Here is a 20943-nt window from a genome sequence, read left to right on the forward strand (position 1 = left end):
AAATAAATAGGGAAATAAAATTATCGGGCGTAGAATTGGAGATTTTAGAGTGACAGACTAAAATCCCCAATTCGGTCCTATCGTTTGGGTACTGAAGTGTAGATGTTAGCCCTTAGGCGAGGGGAACGTGGGAGCTCCGAAGTGAGAGCCGGTATCCACCCAGCCTAGCCGTAGATTCGGTAAACAAGCGTAGGATTAGTCAATGTTCTTTATGTCTGGACCAAAGGGTAACAAATAGATATGCTCCGATTTGACAAAATACAACTATAACTGATTCACTTTATCCATTCACTATAATTTTTTCACAGGGAGAATGATGATTTCTTATATAATGAATATCACATTAAAACCTTCATTGGTATAATTAGTTATTTAATAGTTATTAAAATTACATATTTATTTCAATTATCTATTAGTGACAGATAAGCAAATTGAACTTCATTGTTATGATTAAAGTATTATTTTTCTAAAGTCTTAGTTCGTAGTTCTAATATTACTCCCTATGGGATCGATATCTAGGACTCCATTAAAGCCCTATAGTACTTGAGTGATACATATACTTGCGTTGATAAGTGTGATTTTACAATTATTGAATATTTTATACATATATCTTTATCGAATCTATAACTGTTATTAAGTTTTTGGTGCAGTTGCTGAGGAATTAATTCTTTTAGCAGCAATATTAAATACTTATATTTTCAAGCATATATAAAGTCGCTGTCATAGCCATCAATTATGGCTTTTACAATTAACTATAATTGTTGTAGGCACTAATTACAACTGTTGTAGCCCAACTATGATTATTGTAATTATAAATTACCGCTTTCCTAGCCAATTACAAGTGTTGTTGTCATCTAATATAGTTGTTGTAGCTCAACGATGATTGTTGTAGTCATTTATAGGGATTATTCTTCGTGATGGACTCATTCCCTCTTCTTTCGTTCCCTTCTCACCTATCCCCTTCAGCCACCCTGGCCTTGATAGGTGTCATTGACTTCCACAGTAACCTCGTCTCACAATCCTCCTCCGAAAGATGGTGAGCTGTCATTTTCTTCATCAATAAGTGATATTCAATCCATTTCCCTGACTTCCTTTCCCACACCTCTTTGTGGTTGCTGATTCGGTTTCTGATCTCTTAATCTTATGACCTCATAACAGGGGCACATTAGTTGTTTTCAATCGTCACAAACAATTGTTGTAGTCGCAATCTATATTTATTTTTGCTAAATTTTAATTATTGTAGCCACCAAATATAAATTTTATAGCCAATTACGAATGTTGTAGCCATCAACTATGACTTTTACAATTAACTATAATTGTTGCATGCACCAATTACAACTGTTGCAGCCCAACTACGATTATTGTAACTATAAATTATCATTTTCCTAACCAATTACAAGTGTTGTTGTCATCAACTATGATTGATTAGGAAAATTATCATTTTCCTAATCAATTACAAATGTTGTAGCCATCAACTATGACTTTTACAATTAACTATAATTGTTGCATGCACCAATTACACTTGTTGCAGCCCAACTATGATTATTAAAACTATAAATTATCATTTTTCTAACCAATTACAAGTGTTGTTGTCATCAACTATGATTGTTGTAGCCAAACTAATATTATTTAGTCATGATTATTTGCTTTTTTGTAATCCTATCATTCATAATTTAAGAGTGGAATATCCCTTTTTAGTTCATTTTTTCTTATGAATTATTTTGATTGAGAAAAATCCAGGAATTTTCAGCATAAGAAATTTAATTATCTATTACATTTGTATCTATAAATGTGTTTAAAAAATATAGCTAATTAAGACTAGAAATTTTTTTATTTTGAGCACTTTCCTAGTAAGAAATAATTTTGATCTTAAAAAACTTATCAGGGATAATTACTTATAGAGCACCCAAAACATTAAAATTTATAAATTAATTATCAGTATAATTTTTTTTGAACTAAGGGCTAATGTATTTATATATGCCACGATCAAATAATTGAGAATTTGGTAAAAAATAAAAAAAATATGAGTTAGGGTTTTACCACAAATTTTGATATTTGAGTTGGAATTTAGAAAATGGCAGAAATATGATGGTTTATTTGTAAATAGCAGGTTTAGGGCGGTACGTATGTAATTTCCAAAGTGTTAGTTGGATTTTAGGCGCCGAGCCGACTACCGATCCCAAAGCCGTATCCTTAGTTGTGACCAAATGAAACACGTTTTTGTTGTCGCCAGAAGTAGTAAACTTGCTAAGCTTGCGTCCTTATGGTCATTGATAGAGAAAAATATTACATCAGGACTCCACATTGCGGAGTCCAATCTTGTGCTGACACGCACAAGACCGATCCACCTACATAAAAAATGAAAACGCGCGACCTAACCCAACTGATGCGTTACAGAGCCTAAGCAAATATTTTTTGCATTATTTATCCTTGTCGCCGTGTCATAGAAATATTCTCTGGTGTTATTCTGAATAACACATGAATAACACATTAAATAACACATGAATACACAAAAAATATTCAGAATAACGTGAGGAAATATTCCTATAGCACATAATATTCCTAAACCCTCAATAACACATGAAATAACTATAAGCTATTAATAAATATAAATTATGACATCTAAATAAATTGTTTTTGTTCTATAAGACACTAATAACAAACTAATAACAAACTAATAACACATAATAACACACTAATAACACATAATAATACATATAATAACAATTATACACTCTCTAGCCCGCACTATAACACGTGAGAGAATATTTGCTGCATGTTATACCGCGGGTTATAACACCTCCCAACGTGTTATACAGCCGCCCTATAACACTCCCCTAGCCCGCTGTATAACTCACATGAAATATTCCCGACGTGTTATACCGCAGGCTAGTGAGTGTATAGTTTTGTTACTATGTGTGTCATTATATTTTATTAGTGTGTTATTATGGGTTACTATATGTTATTAAGTGGAGAATATTTCTATATTTTTGATTATATATTAATAACAGATCAATAATATAAAAAATATTCAGAATAATACAGCAGATGAAATATTCTAATATTCTTATAAGTATAGGTTGGTGCCAATCGCAAGTTTTCATTATTTTTTCATAAATTTTTTATGTAGGGAGGCGTCTTCCATGCGAGGAGGCGTCTTCCATGTCAGCTCGATTCAACTCCGCGCAAGCAGCTCTATTTTTCATAAATTTTTTATGTAGGGAGGCCCCTTCCATGTGAGCCCGATTCAACTCCGCGCAAGCAGCTCTGCATGAGCTTCCGGAGTCCTGATAATAATTTTTACATTGACAGGGCTTCTTCTTCGCGATGGACTCATCCCCTCTTCTTTCGTTCCCTTCTCCCCCATCCCCTTCCGCCGCCGTGGCCTTCACAGGCGTCGTCGACTTCCGCAGCCGCCCCGTCTCACGATCCTCCTCCGGAAGATGGTCAGCTGCCATTTTCATCATCGGTAAGTGATATTCAATCCACTTCCCCGATTTCCTCTCCCGCCCTCTTTGCGGTTGCTGATTCGGTTTCTGATCTGTTATTCTTGTGACCTCGTAACAGGGGCGCAGATTGCGGAGAGGTTTGCGTATTATGGGATTTCATCCAATCTTATTACCTATCTCACTGGGCCGCTCATGTTGTCGACTGCGGCGGCAGCGACCTTTGTGAATACTTGGTCGGGTGTAGCGTTGATGCTGCCGCTTGCAGGCGCGTTCGTCGCCGATTCGTATCTTGGACGTTACAGGACAGTTCTGTTCTCTTCTCTGCTATATATTTTGGTCAGACTCCTCTTTCCTTTCCATAACATTGGCCGTTTCATCGTTTTGCTTTATTAAACCATGAATGAGCAGTTTGTCTTTTGCTTTATTTATTTTATTTATTTCACGCACCTTTTCTTGTTTTGGAAGATGATGAACGGTTAGATTTCAGAGTTTCAAATATCGACAGTTATTGCAATGTGGTAAGCGAAATTTATGCTTTCGATTATTATTTTTATTGGATTGAGTCGATTGTTTAGATTCACATAATTTGATCCAGTGACGCCCATTGCTATCTGTGCATCATGAATGGCGGAATCATAGTTACTGCTTTCGTTACTTATAATTTTAAAATAATTATTTTTTCTTTATTCTCCAAGATTAGAGCAGTTAGGGAGTAGTAGTCAATTACATTAAGAATTGAAGAAAGTAAAGGAAGGGAGTTAGAATTCATGAGCTGAAAAATAAAGGGCATGCATAAGAATCAGAACTTTCTACTTCGCCTGAACTAACTTCCCGCATTGCTCCTCCTTATTGCACTAATTAGTTATTACACGATTCTTTCCTTTTTTTTCTGCATAGCCTTCTCGATCGAGGCTTTCTGCATCGTCTTCCCAATCGAGGCTTTCTGCATCGCCTTCCCAATCAAGACTTCCAACATTGCCTCGTTGATCTATAAGAGGGGGTCAAAGACCAGGGCATCACTTGAATCATGCCTCTCCTCTAGAAGCCATCAAGTCCCCCCTCGCAGCCACCAGTTGCATCTCACTTTTTGCTTCTGAGAAGACAAAGTAGGTTTATATATACTGTGAGACTAATCTTGAATTGGTAATTTGAATTGATTACACAATTAGTGGCTTCATAATAGACATGAGTTGATTGGTGGAACAATTATAGAAGATATGACAATAACATTAATTTTGAATTAAATATAGGAGATATGACAATATCATTAATTTTGAATTTGAATCTTAAATTCAAATTCAAAATTCAAATATGTATAATCAATTCAAATAGACGCGTATTGATGACACTTAATTCTCTTGCCTTTATTGTGTACGTTTCCTTTTTTGTTTCAGTATGCATTAGTTAGTATAAATTGGGTGTTGTGTTGCATTGTGAAAAACACTCCAGACTTGTATCTTTTCACTCCTTCAAAAATAATAAAAAGAGAATTCCCAAAAGTTCAATCTCATTTTTTCGATTTGTCCTTTAGCGATCCATTAAATTGGAACCAACATTTGGTATCTGAGCCTAAGCCTAAGGACATGTCGTCACCGAGCAAAACTATCATAGGAGATATGACAACAACGAAGATCGGAAGAGAAGGGAACGTAACGCTTTCTTATCCGTTACTCACAAAGAGTAACTACTCGGTGTGGGCGTTGAAGATGCGTATGAACCTACAAGCTCAAGGAGTGTGGGAAGCCGTGGAGCAAGACGAGGTCGAAGAGCGTAAGGATAGAATGGCTCTCGCTGCCATCTATCAAGCGCTACCGGAGGACGTTCTTCTCATGGTGGCAGAGAAGGATTCCGCCAAGCTAGCATGGGAGACACTGAAGACGATGCACGTCGGCGTGGAGCGAGTCAAGGAGGCGAAAGTGCAGACCTTGAGGACTCACTTCGAGGCAATCCGCATGAAGGACGGAGAGACGGTGGACGATTTCGCCATGAAATTGACGTCCATTGTGACGGGCATCCGCTCGTTGGGAGAGAAGATGGAGGAGATCTCCGTCGTCAAGAAGTTCCTTCGAGCCGTACCACAAAAATACATGCAGATCGTCACTGCAATCGAGCAACTCAGTGACCTCAAAAATATGACCGTCGAGGAGGTCGTCGGTCGTCTCAAAGTCCACGAAGAGAGAATTTGCGGCTACGAAGACCAAGAGAAGGAGAAGCACCTCTTGCTCACGCATGCAGAATGGATGTCGTGAATGAAGAAAAACAGAGAAGCCAATTTTTCTTCCGGACCTTCGAGTAGCAGCGTCAACGGTGGAGATAGTCGAGGCCATGGCAAAGAGCGGGGACGACGGCAAGGTCGAGGCGGAGAAAGCTCACCTCGATAAGAAGACATCAAACCCCATAAAGACAAGAGCACAATGAAGTCTTACAATTCTCAAAAGTACGGACACTATGCGTCTGAATGTCGTAGCAAGAAGGCCGAAGAGGAAGCGAACCTTACTAGCATCCATGACGAGAAGCCAGCGTTGATGTTTGCCGAGGGAGTGGAGAATCCCTTGCTCAAAGATGATGAGACAAACCTCGAAGAGTTCACGCAAGAATCGTCCAAGGAGGAACCAGAGGGGGTGTTGCTCAATGAAGAAAAAGTCAAGGCGAACCTCCTCACAAGTGGCGAGGAGTATAATCACACTGATGTATGGTTTCTTGACAATGGAGCAAGCAACCACATGACAAGCCATTGAGAGAAGTTCAATCAACTCAACGAGAAAATCACCAGAAATGTGAAGTTCAGAGACGGCTCACTCATCGAGATCAAGGGTAGAGGAACCATCCTGTTTGTATGCAAAAATGGCGATCAACGTTATATGACTGAGGTATATTACATTCCGAAATTAAAAAGAAATATCATAAGTCTCAGTCAGATGACAGAAGAAGGCAACACGATCACCTTAGTTGGCTCGTACTTGAAGATGTTCGACCGAAATGGCGCCCTGTTGATGAAGGTGGAAAAATCGTCAAATCGGTTGTACAAGATTTCTCTCGAGACAAGCCAACCCGCTTCTTTATTAGCATCACTAGCAGATCTAGTTTGGTTATGGCAAGCAAGACTTGGGCATGTAAACTTTTATGCGCTCAAAATGATGGGGGAGAAGAAGATGGCCATAGTGCTGCCTAAGGTCACACACCCCAACCAAGTGTGTGAGAGTTGCATGATTTCAAAGCAAACAAGACTGATGTTTGCTGCCCAAGCCAACTTCCGAGCCGAGCACCCTCTACAACTTGTGCACGCGGATCTGTGTGGTCCGATCACCCCGACTCTTAGTTAATTAAACCAATTAGGATTCATTGGAATATCAAGGAGAATAAAAGTGTAGGCAATAATTAGGTTCTTTGGTATTTACTATTTATGATTATCATGGAAAACTTAAAATATTTTAAATTATGTTTCAAAGAAATTAAATTTTAAGATAAATTTTGCCATCAAAAGATATAGAAAAAGAAATCTAAAGCTAAGATTACTTGAAGATAAGGAATAGATAAAATTTAGAGGAATTTTTTTAACTATTTAAGTTGTATTAAAATATGTATATCTTTATGTCATTTTATGTTTTTTATTTATTTTATCTATTGTGGAAGAAAATTAATAGGACAATAAATTTGGAGGAAAGTGAAAATATCATGTTGCGCCTACAAAGGCAAGGCTGCGACGCTAAAAAATTCCAATTTTAAGGCATCCAATTGATAGCTTGGCGCCATAGTGTCATGTTGGAGCACTGTAGCATTGAGAGTCTGTTTGGGGTAACTGCAACTTATCAATGAGCTGCTGCAGCTTAGCTGCCCTAGGTAGTTGCTGCGGATAAGCTGACTGACTGTTTGTTTTCTGCGGGTTGAAAATAACTGTTTCTGGACAAACGACCATTCGACCATTGTCTAGTAATGCTGTTTGTAACAGAATCGTCCTAACCATACATTTGTACTCCAGAAGCAATAATTCACTTCAGAATGATACAAAAATTCAGATAAACACCTCACGTAATAATGAATATCTAGTATGCTAAAAAATAAGGAAAAAAAAACTATTACAATTACAATTTGTAATATAACAAATATTGATTTTATAATGCAAATAGCGCATGCCACGAGCAACACCATTCTCTAGAGATGCTATCCATTCCCCATCACTGTTGGCAGTGAAATCTACTAGACTTTCTGCCCATTGGAAGAACTCACACTTCTCTGGAATGTCTGCCCACTGCAGACACCTATAAAAAATGCTTCCGTAGTTATGCGCCTGACTTGAAGTAAATAGGGAAGTCTGAAGTCCATAGTGACAGAGCAATCGTCGGGAGGTCCCTTAAATCCTAGAGCTCATTTTTCTTGAATGCTATAAAAGACAATCCATTAGTCATAACATAAATTGAAATTGCAAAAAGAAATAATAAATTACAGTTTTATGCAAACGTGAGGTCTTGGAGAACTCAGTATACTAACCAATGAATCTATCACTACAAGAAGACAATAGACATTGTAAAAAAAGAGTTTTTTGTTGCCTTTAACCCACGTAAAACCAAGCTCGCATGTCATATATGCATATCGCCAAAAAAAAATCTATCCAGAAGATCCTCAAAAACTATATCGTCGAAAATAAGATAGGAACTTAGTTGTTTTCATTAGGATTTCACATGTGATACCAACCAACATTGACTAACAGGACATCCAAATGAATCCATAAAGTCAAACGTTTCATCATGAATCTTTCAAACTATCTAAAAGAAAAACAAATGAAATGCAAATGGAAAAAAAACCCACGAACCCACAAATAACGTAAAAAACCCAAACAATCAATATCAAATATACTATGAACGGAAATAATACTATGAACGAAAATAAAAAGGAAATGACAATATGATTAAGTAGAAATTGATAAACTAAGTAAGCAAATTCAGTATTGTGCGGGCGAGAGGTCTCAGAGAATTTCGTATACCACCCAACTAACCTGTCATTATGAATTTGTCACTACAATAAGATATCAAACCTTATAAAAAAAAGGGTTCTTGGTTTCCTTTAACACACCTAATACAAAGCTTGTTGCCTGTCACAAATGCATATGACTAAAAAAGACCTTCCGGAAGAACCTCAAAAACCATATCGCAATGAAAAAGAAGAGAGGAACTTAGTTGTCTTTATTAAGATTTCACATTCGACACTACCAACAGTGACCAACAGGCCATTCGAAGAACCCATAAGGTTAATCGTCTAATCATCGACCTTTCAAAACCATCAAAACAAAAACAAATGAAATGCGAAAAGCTCAAACAATCATCATCAAATATATAAGAAAATAATAGTAAACAAAAATTGAATAAAATGCAAATAATACTGAATAAGGTACAAATAATATAATAATAAATAATCCAATCACCCTTTTACTATCACATCAGTAATTTGTTCTCTCAACTCTGTTATTTCGCTTGCACCTTCCCTGTCTACAGTACATGTGGTGAAAGCATCAATCTCATGTTGTGGTAAAGAATACCAAAGACGGTACTTAAGTGCTACGACAGGTACATGCTCATGATTCTTGTCCGCCAGACGGAAATCGATGTCGTTGCGGGAAGGATGACGCCGAATGTAATTGCGGAGTGTCATCGTGACAATCACAATTTGAATCTGTTTGGGAAACTGGTAAGATGATATATCATACAGTAAGTCCTCTCAATGACACCGCGTAACGAAGAATATCTTTTGTTGAACATTTGTTTTTTGTCTTATTTTACATTGCTTCCTCGCTCAAAATCTGGTATGTGATATCTCATATCAGAATCGAGCTTGGGATACCCTCGCAACAACAAATATCCAGTATAGACCAACTAGTATTTACCTGATATGAATTGTAAAATTAATATTGAGCTAAAAGTTAAATACGAGATTATTTGAGTCTCAAGAATACCTGTAGGAGGATGTGGGAAGTTGTAAGTAGCATTCCTCGTCACAAATTTGAAAATTCTACTGTTATGTGCACGGTCCTCTCAACCGGTCATAACAAAAGTGAAATGTATGTTGAAGTCGCAATCGACCATTATATTTTGCGTCAGCCTCCCACAACGACCGATGAATGCAATCTTCTCATTATTTGAAACATGACATCAACACGTGTTCCATCAATTGCTTCAATACAATCTTGGTAAAATAACGTGGAGTTCGTAATAACGAAGTTTTTTTCAAATTTGATTCTTATGAATTTGAGAAATTATCTTAAAAATTGACATGTATTGTACATCACGTGAAATCTCCGTAGGGGTTCGTTCGAATGTAGGATTAGTAGGTTTATGATTTGTGAAGAAAAACTCGCAAGCACTTTCAACCCCATCGAGAAGTACCTGTATATTATTTCAGAGGAGTGTTGAAATCGTTTCATTGCCCCTCACATTGATTCATTTTGGGATAATATGTAGAGGGTTATTGCAACACCTCTTGCGAAATCATCCTTGAAGAGCCATAAAGTCCATGAGATCCTTGTAGTTTCTCCAACAGATCAATGTATACTGCCTGTCTCATGTGAAATATATTGTTAAATCTCGTTGGGTGATCAACAAACAACTCCCCATCCTATTTGTCCCCAACATATGAGGATGTCATGCATGATGATCTATCAATGTAAGAGTTGTAATATTCGTAGATCAAGCACACAACAGCTGCAATTCTTGATTTGCTCCTTTCATTTGGATCTGTGCACATTAGTATCGTGCTGTCTAACACAGAAGCACATATGAATTATCTACCACCACATAACGTTACGAACATAAAAAAGAAAAATTAAGATGCACTGAATAAGCGAAGTTCCAAGCAGTTCAAATATTCAAATCATAATGATAAAAAAACACAAATATAAATGTCCCAAGCAAATATAAATAATAAAAGTCTTAAATGTTTATGCGGTCATAAAAATGTCATATGTACGTGACCTTTTTGTCTTCAGGAACCTTGACGAAAAAATCTCTATGGGTTGGGTCTTCAAGCAATTCTACTGCAAATAAGCACATCGACAAATCTTAAGAAATTTCTTTAATTGCATTCAAAATTTGCACGACCAAGTCGATAGAATTTACATTAGATGTTCGCAGATCAGCGCTGGAAGAAGCCACAAGTAGTGATATCTGGCTTCTAAGGAAAGCACCCCTACCTTTCTTTTTATTCTCAACTGGCAGACGATTAGAACGACAGGTGGGCTCGACTTCATGGAGGTCCGGGCTGAAGACTTCGGTTGAATCACCTAATTGGTCGGCTCCCAATGCTCAAGAGTGCCACCAAACCTTGTCTCACTGGGGGTACATGCATAGTAGCCCGTAGCAATGACACCCCCAAACATTTTATCCAACTTTTCCTCCAACCAGGCTTAGCTCCACAAATTTTAATTTTCTTTGCAACAGACACCACCTACAAATTTATAACATACACTTCAATTTAAAAAAAAAAAATTGATCAAATTAGGGGACATGTATAAATGCTTATCGAAAGTTTTTCTGCCCACCACTCCTCAGGAGCATCAATGACTCGCTTCACCGGATCTTACCCCAAGTCCGTTGATCCTCATTTCAATTCCTTCCAAAATTTTCAATCATTTTTGAGTTGATCCCACTTGTTTTTCAATTGCATTATGTCATACTCTCTGTTTATATTTTTTTTGAATTTTTGGATAATATTTTGTTACCGTTCCTTGTTGAAATATGTAGTAGGCTTATTTCTCAGATCGATCTTCTTGAGGTAAAGGTCACAAAATATAATTTTGATTTCTGTCCCACAATGCAGGCGTACCAGTCTCTTTGGTCTTAGCCATCGTATTACTATGTTAAGAAAAAACAAAGTTACATAAAAAATGCAACAAAATATTCACATGACAACAATGAACCACCCCAACCACAACCAACAAGCAACTAGTCCAACCCACAGCCGCCACCATAACCCACCCACATCCACCATCTCAACCCACAACCACCACCCCAACCCAAAACCACATGACTCAAACACAACACAGTCACCACCCCGACCCATGTACATATAGCCCAACCCACATTTAAAACATCACAACGCACGACACTGGATAACACAACAGAACTCACAGCCACAAGACTGACCAACACAACACTGAGCAACTACAAATTGACCATCCGCAACACTGCTCAGAACAACAATGGTTGAACAACACACCAATGACCAACACAACATTGACCAACACAACACTGAACAACCGCAAAACTAACTAACACCAATGACCAACCAGCGTAACCCACAGACCAACACCACCCACAACTGCAAACCCAAGCCAGAGCTACCCCATCCCACAATTGCCACCCTAATTCCCACATAGCTAGAAACCACAAATCCCACAACAACCATATGCCCAAATCCACATTCATAAGCCCTAGCACAACCACCACCTCAACTCAAAACCATATGCTCCAACCAACATCCACCACCCCAACCCACAACAAAAAAACCAACACCATAGAAACCAACAAGTGTCCACCATAGTGAGTCACCAATTTTGCCAATGATCCTCCATGATTTGCATAAAATGGAAAATTTTCTAAATTTCCTAAAGCAAATCATGAAAATCCTCAACTTTCACTCTCTGTTTTTTCTAAATTTCCAAAACACCACAGCTACAACCAACATAAGAACCACCAAAACAACAGTCACAGCCAACACAACATCCACAACCACAAAGACCACCAACACCTAGGCTACAGACAACTCAAGAAACACCCACCACACACAACAGCCACAGACAACACAACAACCAACGCCACAAAAACCACAAACACACCACAACAGCTACAACCAACACAAGAACCACCCACACCACAGTCACAACCAACACAACATCCAGGACCACAAAAACCACCAACAAAAGACACCAACACCTAGGCTACAACTAACTCAAGAACCACCCATCACACACCACAGCCACAGATAACAGAACAACCAACACCACAAAAAACACCAACACACCACAATAGCCACAACCAACATAAGAACCACTCACAATAGCCACAACCAACACATCAACCAACACCACAAAAACCACCAATAGCACGACTACAACCAACACAAGAACCACCCACCACACACCGCAACCACAAACAACATAACATCCAACATCAAAAGAATCACCAACACACCAGAACAACCACAACCAACACAAAAACCACACACACCACAGTCACAACCAGCACAACAACTAGAGCCACAAAAATCAGTAGTACTATGGAGATAGCCAACACAATAACCACCCACCGCTCATAACAGACATAGGCAGCACAAGAACCACCCACACTATAAGAACCACAAATACCATGGCTACCCACGACACACCACAACCACAGACAACACAACATCCAACACTAGAAGAACCACCAACACAATAACCACCCACCGCTCAACAATTAGAACCACAAAAATCACCAATATTACGGAGACAGCCAACACAATAACCACCCACCGCTAACAACAAATATAGGCAGCACAAGAACCGCCCACACTATAAGAACCACCCACACTATAAGAACCACCAATACTAATAACCACCCACCACACACCGCAACCACAGACAACACAACTTCCAACACCAGAAAAACCACCAACACACAACAACCACAATCAACACAAGAACCACACACACCACAGTCACAGCCAGCACAACAACTAGAACCACAAAAATCACCAATACTACGGAGACAACCAACACAATGACCACTCACCGCTCACAACCGACATAGGTAACACAAGAACCGCCCACACTACAACCAACACAAGAACCACCCACACCACAACCAACACAAGATCCACCCACACCACAACTAACACAAGATCCACCCACACCACAGTCGCAACCAACACAATATCTAGAACCACAAAAGTCGCCAACACCTAGGCTACAACTAACTCAAGAACCACCCATCACACGCCACATCCATAGACATCACAACAACCAACTCCACAAAAAACACCAACACACCACAACAGTCACAACTAACATAAGAACCACCCACAATAGTCACAACCAACACAACAACCAACACCACAAAAACCACCAATAGCACGGCTACAACCAACACAAGAATCACCCACCACACACCGCAACCACAGACAACACAACATCCAGCACCAGAAGAACCACCCAACACACCACAACAACCACAACCAACACAAGAACCACACACACCACAGTCACAACCAGCACAACAACTAGAACCACAAAATCACCAATACTACGGAGACAACCAACACAATAACAACCCACTGCTCACAACAAACATAGGCAACACAAGAACCGCCCACACTATAAGAACCACCAATACCATAGCTATAACCAACACAAGAATCACCCACAACACACCAACACCACGACCAACATAAGAACCACCCACATCACAAGAACCACAACACAATGGCTATAGCCAACAAAAGAACAACTCACGACACACCAACACCACGGTTAACAAAAGAACTACCCACACCACCCACACAGAGGGACAAAAAAAAACAGCAGAGAGAATTGTACGCGAGACAAGGGATAGAGGAAGATGATACCAGAGACAACAAAAAAAACCAGCAGAGAGTAACATACGCGAGATAGGGGATAGGGGATGCTGATACCGGGGCGGTTTGGGACGGCGTCGAACCGAGGAGCGAGAAGGGAAGACATCAAACGGAGGAGCGACGAGGGAATTAGGGCAGCGAGGGCCGAAGGACTGAGTAAAAACACGAGGGTAATGCGTAAAAACTCACTCCTCGAACACGGGCCGCGAGGTCAAACCTTTGGCCCGCGTTTAATCAAAACTGCGGGACGGGGCAGCCCAGACACCGTCTCAAACGACCGTAAATAGCGGCCAGCTATCGCGCCGCGACCCGGACTCTGCCCCAAACGCACCCTGAGTTGGAGGATCGCATTGCGATATGCACAGAGCCCCAATGTTGAAGCATGCAAAAGGAGCACAAGAATCCGAGAGAATGGTGTTGTAGCGCCAATTCATAGCTCATTAAAGCAACTCCAACACTATAGCGTCGTAGTGCCAGATTTTAAATAATATGGAAACAACAACCTAAGTGCATGCTGCTGCGATTTGATTTTTTGGTGTCACAATGCCAAAGTAGAGCACCGCGGCCCTTTAATCTGTCAAAGTAGTTTTTCTTCCATTTCAACACGATTTTAGGGCAATTATGAGTCAGTTTGGTACGGCTAAGGGTAGTAAGGAGTATTAGAGTGGAGTTGGAGAGTTTAAGTAAAAAAAGGGACTTGGAAAGTGGCTTGAGGAATGAGTGTGGGAGAATGAGAGTGAGTGGAGAAGTCTTGTCAATGGATCGAGAAGAGAAAGGTTTGTGGAAAAGCTTACTCAAGGGCGAGTTTCGAGTGCTTTCAGTGCATCTTTTGTACTATGTATTTATTTTTATATTTTGTGAATGATGATTGTATACATGTTTAGTAACTAAGTCATAATCTCTTTGATTAGTGATGCTTATGGTTTAATTACAAATCTCCACTTGTAGTTTGAAATAATATTGTTCTATTGTTGTTGTGTTAACTTATGTGCCTCATTTAATTTTTTGGCTAAGTGTATGTTAATATTTACTATGATCTAGTAATTTCGACAGAAAATTAGTGGAACAATAGTGTTACCATTTAATTCTTAGATAGCATAGAAATATAGTTATCAGAGAACAATTTCTGGGAAAAGGGAATTTTGGTGGTTTTTGCAGGGTTTAACAACTAAATGATAATATGAATCCTTAAGTTTTGATGAAGATTAAGAAGTAGTTTTGTCTTTGATTGACAACTTCAAATAGAAAACTTTTTTGCAGATTTCAAAACCTTGAGTATTTATTAATTCATGGAAAATCTATACTGAGGAAAAAAAACACAAAATAATTTTCTTTTTAAAATTCTGAGCATATTTTCAAAGCTTGAGATAGTTGGATACAATTTAAATCAAGTAGGACTAGTAATTAATCTAATCAAGGTGTTTGACCTCATTCCTCTTTGGATTGACACTTGAGCTCAAACCTTGTACTACTTGATCAAAACTTGCACTTGTGTGAACCACATTTTAAAAGGTTCACTCATTTAGAATGTACTAAGATGTATCAAGATATCAAGATCTCAAGGAGTTTTGGTGGGCATGTATGAAAACTGATGTAGCTAAGTTTGTAGTCAATTGTTTGACCTGCTAGATAGTTAAGGCAGAACATCAGGCCACTGATGGTTTGTTGTAGTCCCTTCATATTCCAGGATAAAAGTGGGAGGATATCATGATGAATTTTTATTTGGCTTACCTAGATTGAAGCAGGGGCAATATATTATTTGGGGTGTAATCAATAGACTCACTAAGTCCGCTTATTTCTTATAGATCAAGCATAATTATTTAGTGAAGAAATTAGCTAAGATTTAAATAGACAACAATATTCAATTACATGAAATCATTATGTTATCTGATTGAGAGAGTAGATTCATTTCCAGATTATGGAAGCAAGTGCAAAAAATTTTGGGTATGAAGTTGGAGCACACCACTCAAATGTTAGAAGATATATTGCGAGTTTTCATTTTGGACTTTGGAGGCAGTTGGGATAACTATATTCCACTAGTCTAATTTGTTTATAATAATAGTTTTTCAGGCTAGCATAAGTCTGTCACCGTATAGGAAAAGTGTAGATCCCTCTTTGTGGTTATTTGTGGTTGGTTAAATGAAATTATTCGGACATCAACTATTTGATCAAGCTATGGAAATTGTTTATTAGATTAAAGGATGCCTACATTGATCATTAGAGGAGATATTTTGACCATAAGCACATAGACATTGAATTTAAGATTTCAGATCATGTTTTTCTCAAAATTTCATCTATGAGTGTAGTCACAAGAGTGGAAAGCTTCAGTCTTACTTCATTAGTGCTTTTGAGATGAAAGAAAATTGGTGATGTTTCATATTGCTTGGCTCTCCCTTAAAGGTGTTCAGGAAGTGTATGACGTTTTTCGTGTCTCTTTACTTCTGTGTTACATGCATGATAACTCTCACATTATTTAGTATGAGCAATTGGTGAATCGAGAAAATCAGAGCTATAAAGATGTATTGGAGCTCATCTTGGAGTGTGGAGTTCGTAAACTTCAGGATTACATGAAAAGAAAACTTTACTGTTGTATTCTCGCCAGTGCACAAGAAGTTATAAAGTTTACCGAGGGTTGAAGATGTTAGATACAATGTTAGATTAGTTGCAAAAGGATTTAGTGAAATCTGAAATATAACCTTTGCAGTTGTATTCTGTAAGTGATTAAACATAGCTTAATTCGAGCTTTACTTGGTATTGTGACTAATCATAACCTTGAGCTTAAATTTACGGGTGCTTATTATAATTGTGTCCACTTCAAAAGAAATTGAGATGCCATTTGTTTACTTGCTCTTATATGTTAATATGATATGTTGATAGCTGTTAAGAAAAACGGAGAAATTAAAATTTTAAAAGCTCATATGAGCTCTGAGTTTGACATAAAAGATTTTAGAGTTTTAAAGAAAATCTTTGTCATCGAGATTCATAGAGATAAAAAGATAGGTAAGTTATGTTTAAGTAAAAAATGATACATTGAAAAAGTTTTGTGTAGGTTGAATATACAGAATAAAAAATCTATTAGTACTCTATTAGCCGTGCGTTTTGGACATTCATCAATTTTGTGTCCATAATCAGATGATAAAATTGAATATATGTACCAAGTTTTATATTTCAATGCAGTGAGATCTCTTATATATGTTATGATATATTCTTATCTAAACTTAACGTTTGCAGTCACTGTAGTCAACAAGTATATGAGTAAGCCAAATAAGAAGCATTTAAAAATAGATTAGTGGATCCTCAAGTACTTGTTTGAAATAAAAAGTTGTTTATTTGCGTTCAACATTTAAAAAGCATGAACTACTAAATTTCTGGTCTTGTGTTAATAGCTATTCTGAAGGATTGATATGAGGCTGGTAGTGTGTTGAGGATATGGAGGATGATATCTTCATTGTCAACACGACCTTCTGTAGCTGCGATGTTATCAACAAGTGATTTGATGACTACAAGGTATTTGGACTTGGTTTGATCTTTCATTGAGATGTGGTGACGCTCGTTTCGTAATTGGATGACTCTGGAGCGATTTGTAGATTACATCCTACATTGGAGAGTTGTCCAGATTCAGCAAAGGATAAAAGCTTGAGAATGTATGGCAGAATTGTGGGTGATATTGTGGAGTAGATGGTTGTCGAGAGGTTTTGACTGATAAACTGCCAGCTTATGTATTGGGGATTTGGGGAGGTTTGTCTGTCTATCCGTCCGAGTTGCGGACGTGGGGAGGAGTGTAGATCGTTGATCCATCTAGGAAGCTTTCGAATCCATTTTTCTTGAAGGGTTTGTATATTTGGGGTTTCCATGTGGGATAGTTGTCAGTTCTTACTGGGATATTTGTGATGGCTTTGACGTTGGACATCAAGAACTTGAGGGATAGAGGAGTGAGCGTATCAACCATTGCTGTAAAGGCTACTATGACCCTCAGTTTGTATAGGAAAAGGTTTCTAACATTGTAGACAGAGAAAGAAGAGATAGAGGAGGAAGGAGATTTTAGAGAATTTAGGAAGAACCTGAACTTCTGATACCATGTAGAAATGAGCAATCTGTTTCCATTCTTTTATTTCAGTAGAATTGAGAAACAGCAGCATACATTGTAATATAAAAGTACAGCAAGCTTTTATTAGACTATAGGAAGAGTATATATAGACTTAATGGATAATTCTGGATGGTTGATGGTGGTCCTGATGTCAGAAGTTGTTTGCAGGCGATGGTGGAGAGTAAACCTTAGGTAGTGGCAGTGTAGGTTTGTTCGCACGCAGCGCTCTAAGCTCTGTTCCCAAAATTGTATCGATGCCTCACGCCACGGCGTGTGGTACCTTACTTTTTCTTCTTCCCTGTTCTGTCTTTTTACCACTCTACTGTTTCTTTCCTTTTGTTTGAATTGGGTGCCTTTCTCTTAAGAAGAAACCGTCTCGTCGAACCGATCTAAAGAAATTTATTTTTTTTAATATTTGCAGCTATTACATTTCAGAAGATATTTAATTATGTAAATTCTATGTGTTGTACTTGGTCACTTTGAATTTGTAGAAGTTATTCAGTAAGAAATGTCTTTGCATCTGAAATTGCAAAAGAAAAATTAATCATCTTCTGACCTTCCGAATATATGAACACCAACAAAATAAATACAAATGCATTATCTTTACTATTTTGGAGGCGAAATCATCTTTACCCTTTAGCATGCATCACCTCTTCATTTGTAGCATCGTTTGGTTTTATAGTTTATAATCTTGAACTGGAATTCTCTTCAATCTGATTTTCTGTAGAAGTTAATCGCTGCCTTGCTGCTGCATGTGTTTATAGACAATTAGAATCAAGCAATTCTTGTCTTTTTCATTCAACATTCGTCACGATGACATTGCTCCAAACTTCACAACCTATATGGGTTACAATAGTCTCCTTTTCTATACCTGCAGATGATCTGTTCCAATATAGCATTTTAGGAGGAAAGGAACATTACACAGTGCAAACCAATATTATGTTTTGCTACTTAGATCCAAGTGCTTTTGGTCGATGCACATTGTCTCAATGTATTGCATTCTGACCAACTAAAATGAATGACGTTACAGGGCATAGGTCTACTAACCCTATCCTCTATACTACCAAGGCTTCGCCCACCCAAGTGTTCCATAAATGATGGCAAGGCGTGTGGTCCAAATCATTTCCAAATTGGCTTCTTCTACTTTGCTTTGTATCTTGCTGCACTTGGTCAAGGTGGCCACAAGCCCTGCACACAGGCATTTGGCGCTGATCAGTTTGATGAGAAGGACCCTGAAGAGAACATCTCAAGGAGCTCATTTTTTAACTGGTCGTATTATGGCTTATGCCTGGGCGCGACAGTGTCCATTATAATCTTGAATTGCGTGCAAGATAATATTAGCTGGGCTCTAGGATTTGGGATACCATGTATTGCCATGGGACTTGCTCTCCTCTTGTTCTTGCTTGGGACCAAAACATTTCGCTTCTACCAAGTAGAAGGTGAAACTCCATTCTTTAGAATTGGGAAATCTTTGGTTGCTCTATTTAAAGGTCGAATGGTGTCTTCTCATTTATTATCTGAAGGAGCAGGACTTGATTGTACCATGTAAGTGAAATTCTGTTGAATTGATTTATTTATACCTTTATTTTTTCATTAGATTCTCTTTTTTCTTTTCATCCTTGTAAGATTTGGAATGCCTCAATTCAAACTTGTTTGGATCTCTTCCTAGAATGATAGCCATCTTCCCCTTCCAACCTTCAGATGTGAATCATGCAATATTAATCATTTCTTTTTTTTTTATCCGTGTCATATTTTATGTGAAATCCTATTGCACCACAAATCCTGTATGTTTGAAAAGCTTAAATGAATCCATTTTTTACAGGTTTGTGAAAGATGAAGTAGCAGATGGTATCGAAATGGAAGAAGCTATGGGATTGCTTCAATTGGTACCAATATGGGCAACATGCTTAATACATGCTGTTTTATTTGCACAGATATCAACCTTTTTCACCAAACAAGGGAGCACCCTCGACCGTCGAATCGGTTCAAGCTTCCAAATTCCACCTGCAGCCTTGCAGAGCTTCGTCAGCATATCCGTTGTCGCTTTCATTCCAATCTATGATCGAATCCTAGTTCCTGTATCCAGAAACTTTTCCAGGATTCCTACAGGAATCACGCAGCTCCAAAGGATTGGCATTGGAATAACCCTTTCAATAATATCCATGGTAATAGCTGCATTAGTTGAAGTCAAAAGATTGAAAACTTCTAAAGAATATGGATTGATCGATCAACCAAACATAACGATTCCGATGAGTCTTTGGTGGTTGGCTCCTCAATACATTCTCTACGGTATCACTGAGGTTTTTTTGATGGTCGGCTTACAGGAGTTCTTCTACGATCAGGTTCCTAATGCATTGAGGAGCCTTGGGCTTGCGCTCTACATGAGCATATTTGGTATTGGAAGTTTTATCAGTAGCTTTCTCATTGCCGCCATCGACAAGGCAACTAGTAAGAGTGGAGAGAGCTGGTTCTGTGATAATCTTAACCGCGCTCATCTTGATTATTTCTACTGGTTTCTTGCTGGTCTCAGCTTCGTAGGACTGATCATCTACCTCTACTTTGCACGATCTTATGTATACAAGAAGAAACAAAATGCTGTGGTTTAGTGTTGAAGTTGTAATGTGGTGCATTAAGGGGTCTTGAGATTCTTCCCTTGGATAAGGTCTGTCAGCTATGATGAGCTCAAATGGACTCAAGCATAGCTCATAAAGTTCAGTAACATTATTCATTCTTTTTGAACTAATCATCCATTCTTAAAGATATTTCTCTCTCACTTCTCTTATAGTTTTATTTTGCTTATTGTTTATA

At 38.2% G+C, this 20943-nt stretch overlaps 1 protein-coding gene across 2 annotated transcripts; it reads left to right on the top strand.

The window, feature by feature from the left end:
* The first annotated feature begins 3139 nt into the window (after positions 1 to 3139).
* On the top strand, positions 3140 to 20878 carry LOC110033788 (protein NRT1/ PTR FAMILY 5.10). Of its 2 annotated transcripts, XM_020737884.1 has the most exons (5): positions 3140 to 3236; positions 3313 to 3469; positions 3568 to 3785; positions 19166 to 19680; positions 19958 to 20878. In XM_020737884.1, exons 2-5 carry the CDS (start codon positions 3328 to 3330, stop codon positions 20739 to 20741), a joined length of 1659 nt encoding a protein of 552 aa, XP_020593543.1. In that variant the 5' UTR covers positions 3140 to 3236; positions 3313 to 3327; the 3' UTR covers positions 20742 to 20878. The 2 variants fall into 2 exon arrangements, with proteins under 2 accessions (XP_020593543.1, XP_020593542.1); XM_020737883.1 differs by having other exon boundaries at positions 3140 to 3469.
* Positions 20879 to 20943: the final 65 nt, after the last annotated feature.

The sequence above is a fragment of the Phalaenopsis equestris genome, unplaced genomic scaffold (assembly GCF_001263595.1).
Source record: "Phalaenopsis equestris unplaced genomic scaffold, ASM126359v1 Scaffold001290, whole genome shotgun sequence".
NCBI classification, from domain to species: Eukaryota; Viridiplantae; Streptophyta; class Magnoliopsida; order Asparagales; family Orchidaceae; genus Phalaenopsis; species Phalaenopsis equestris.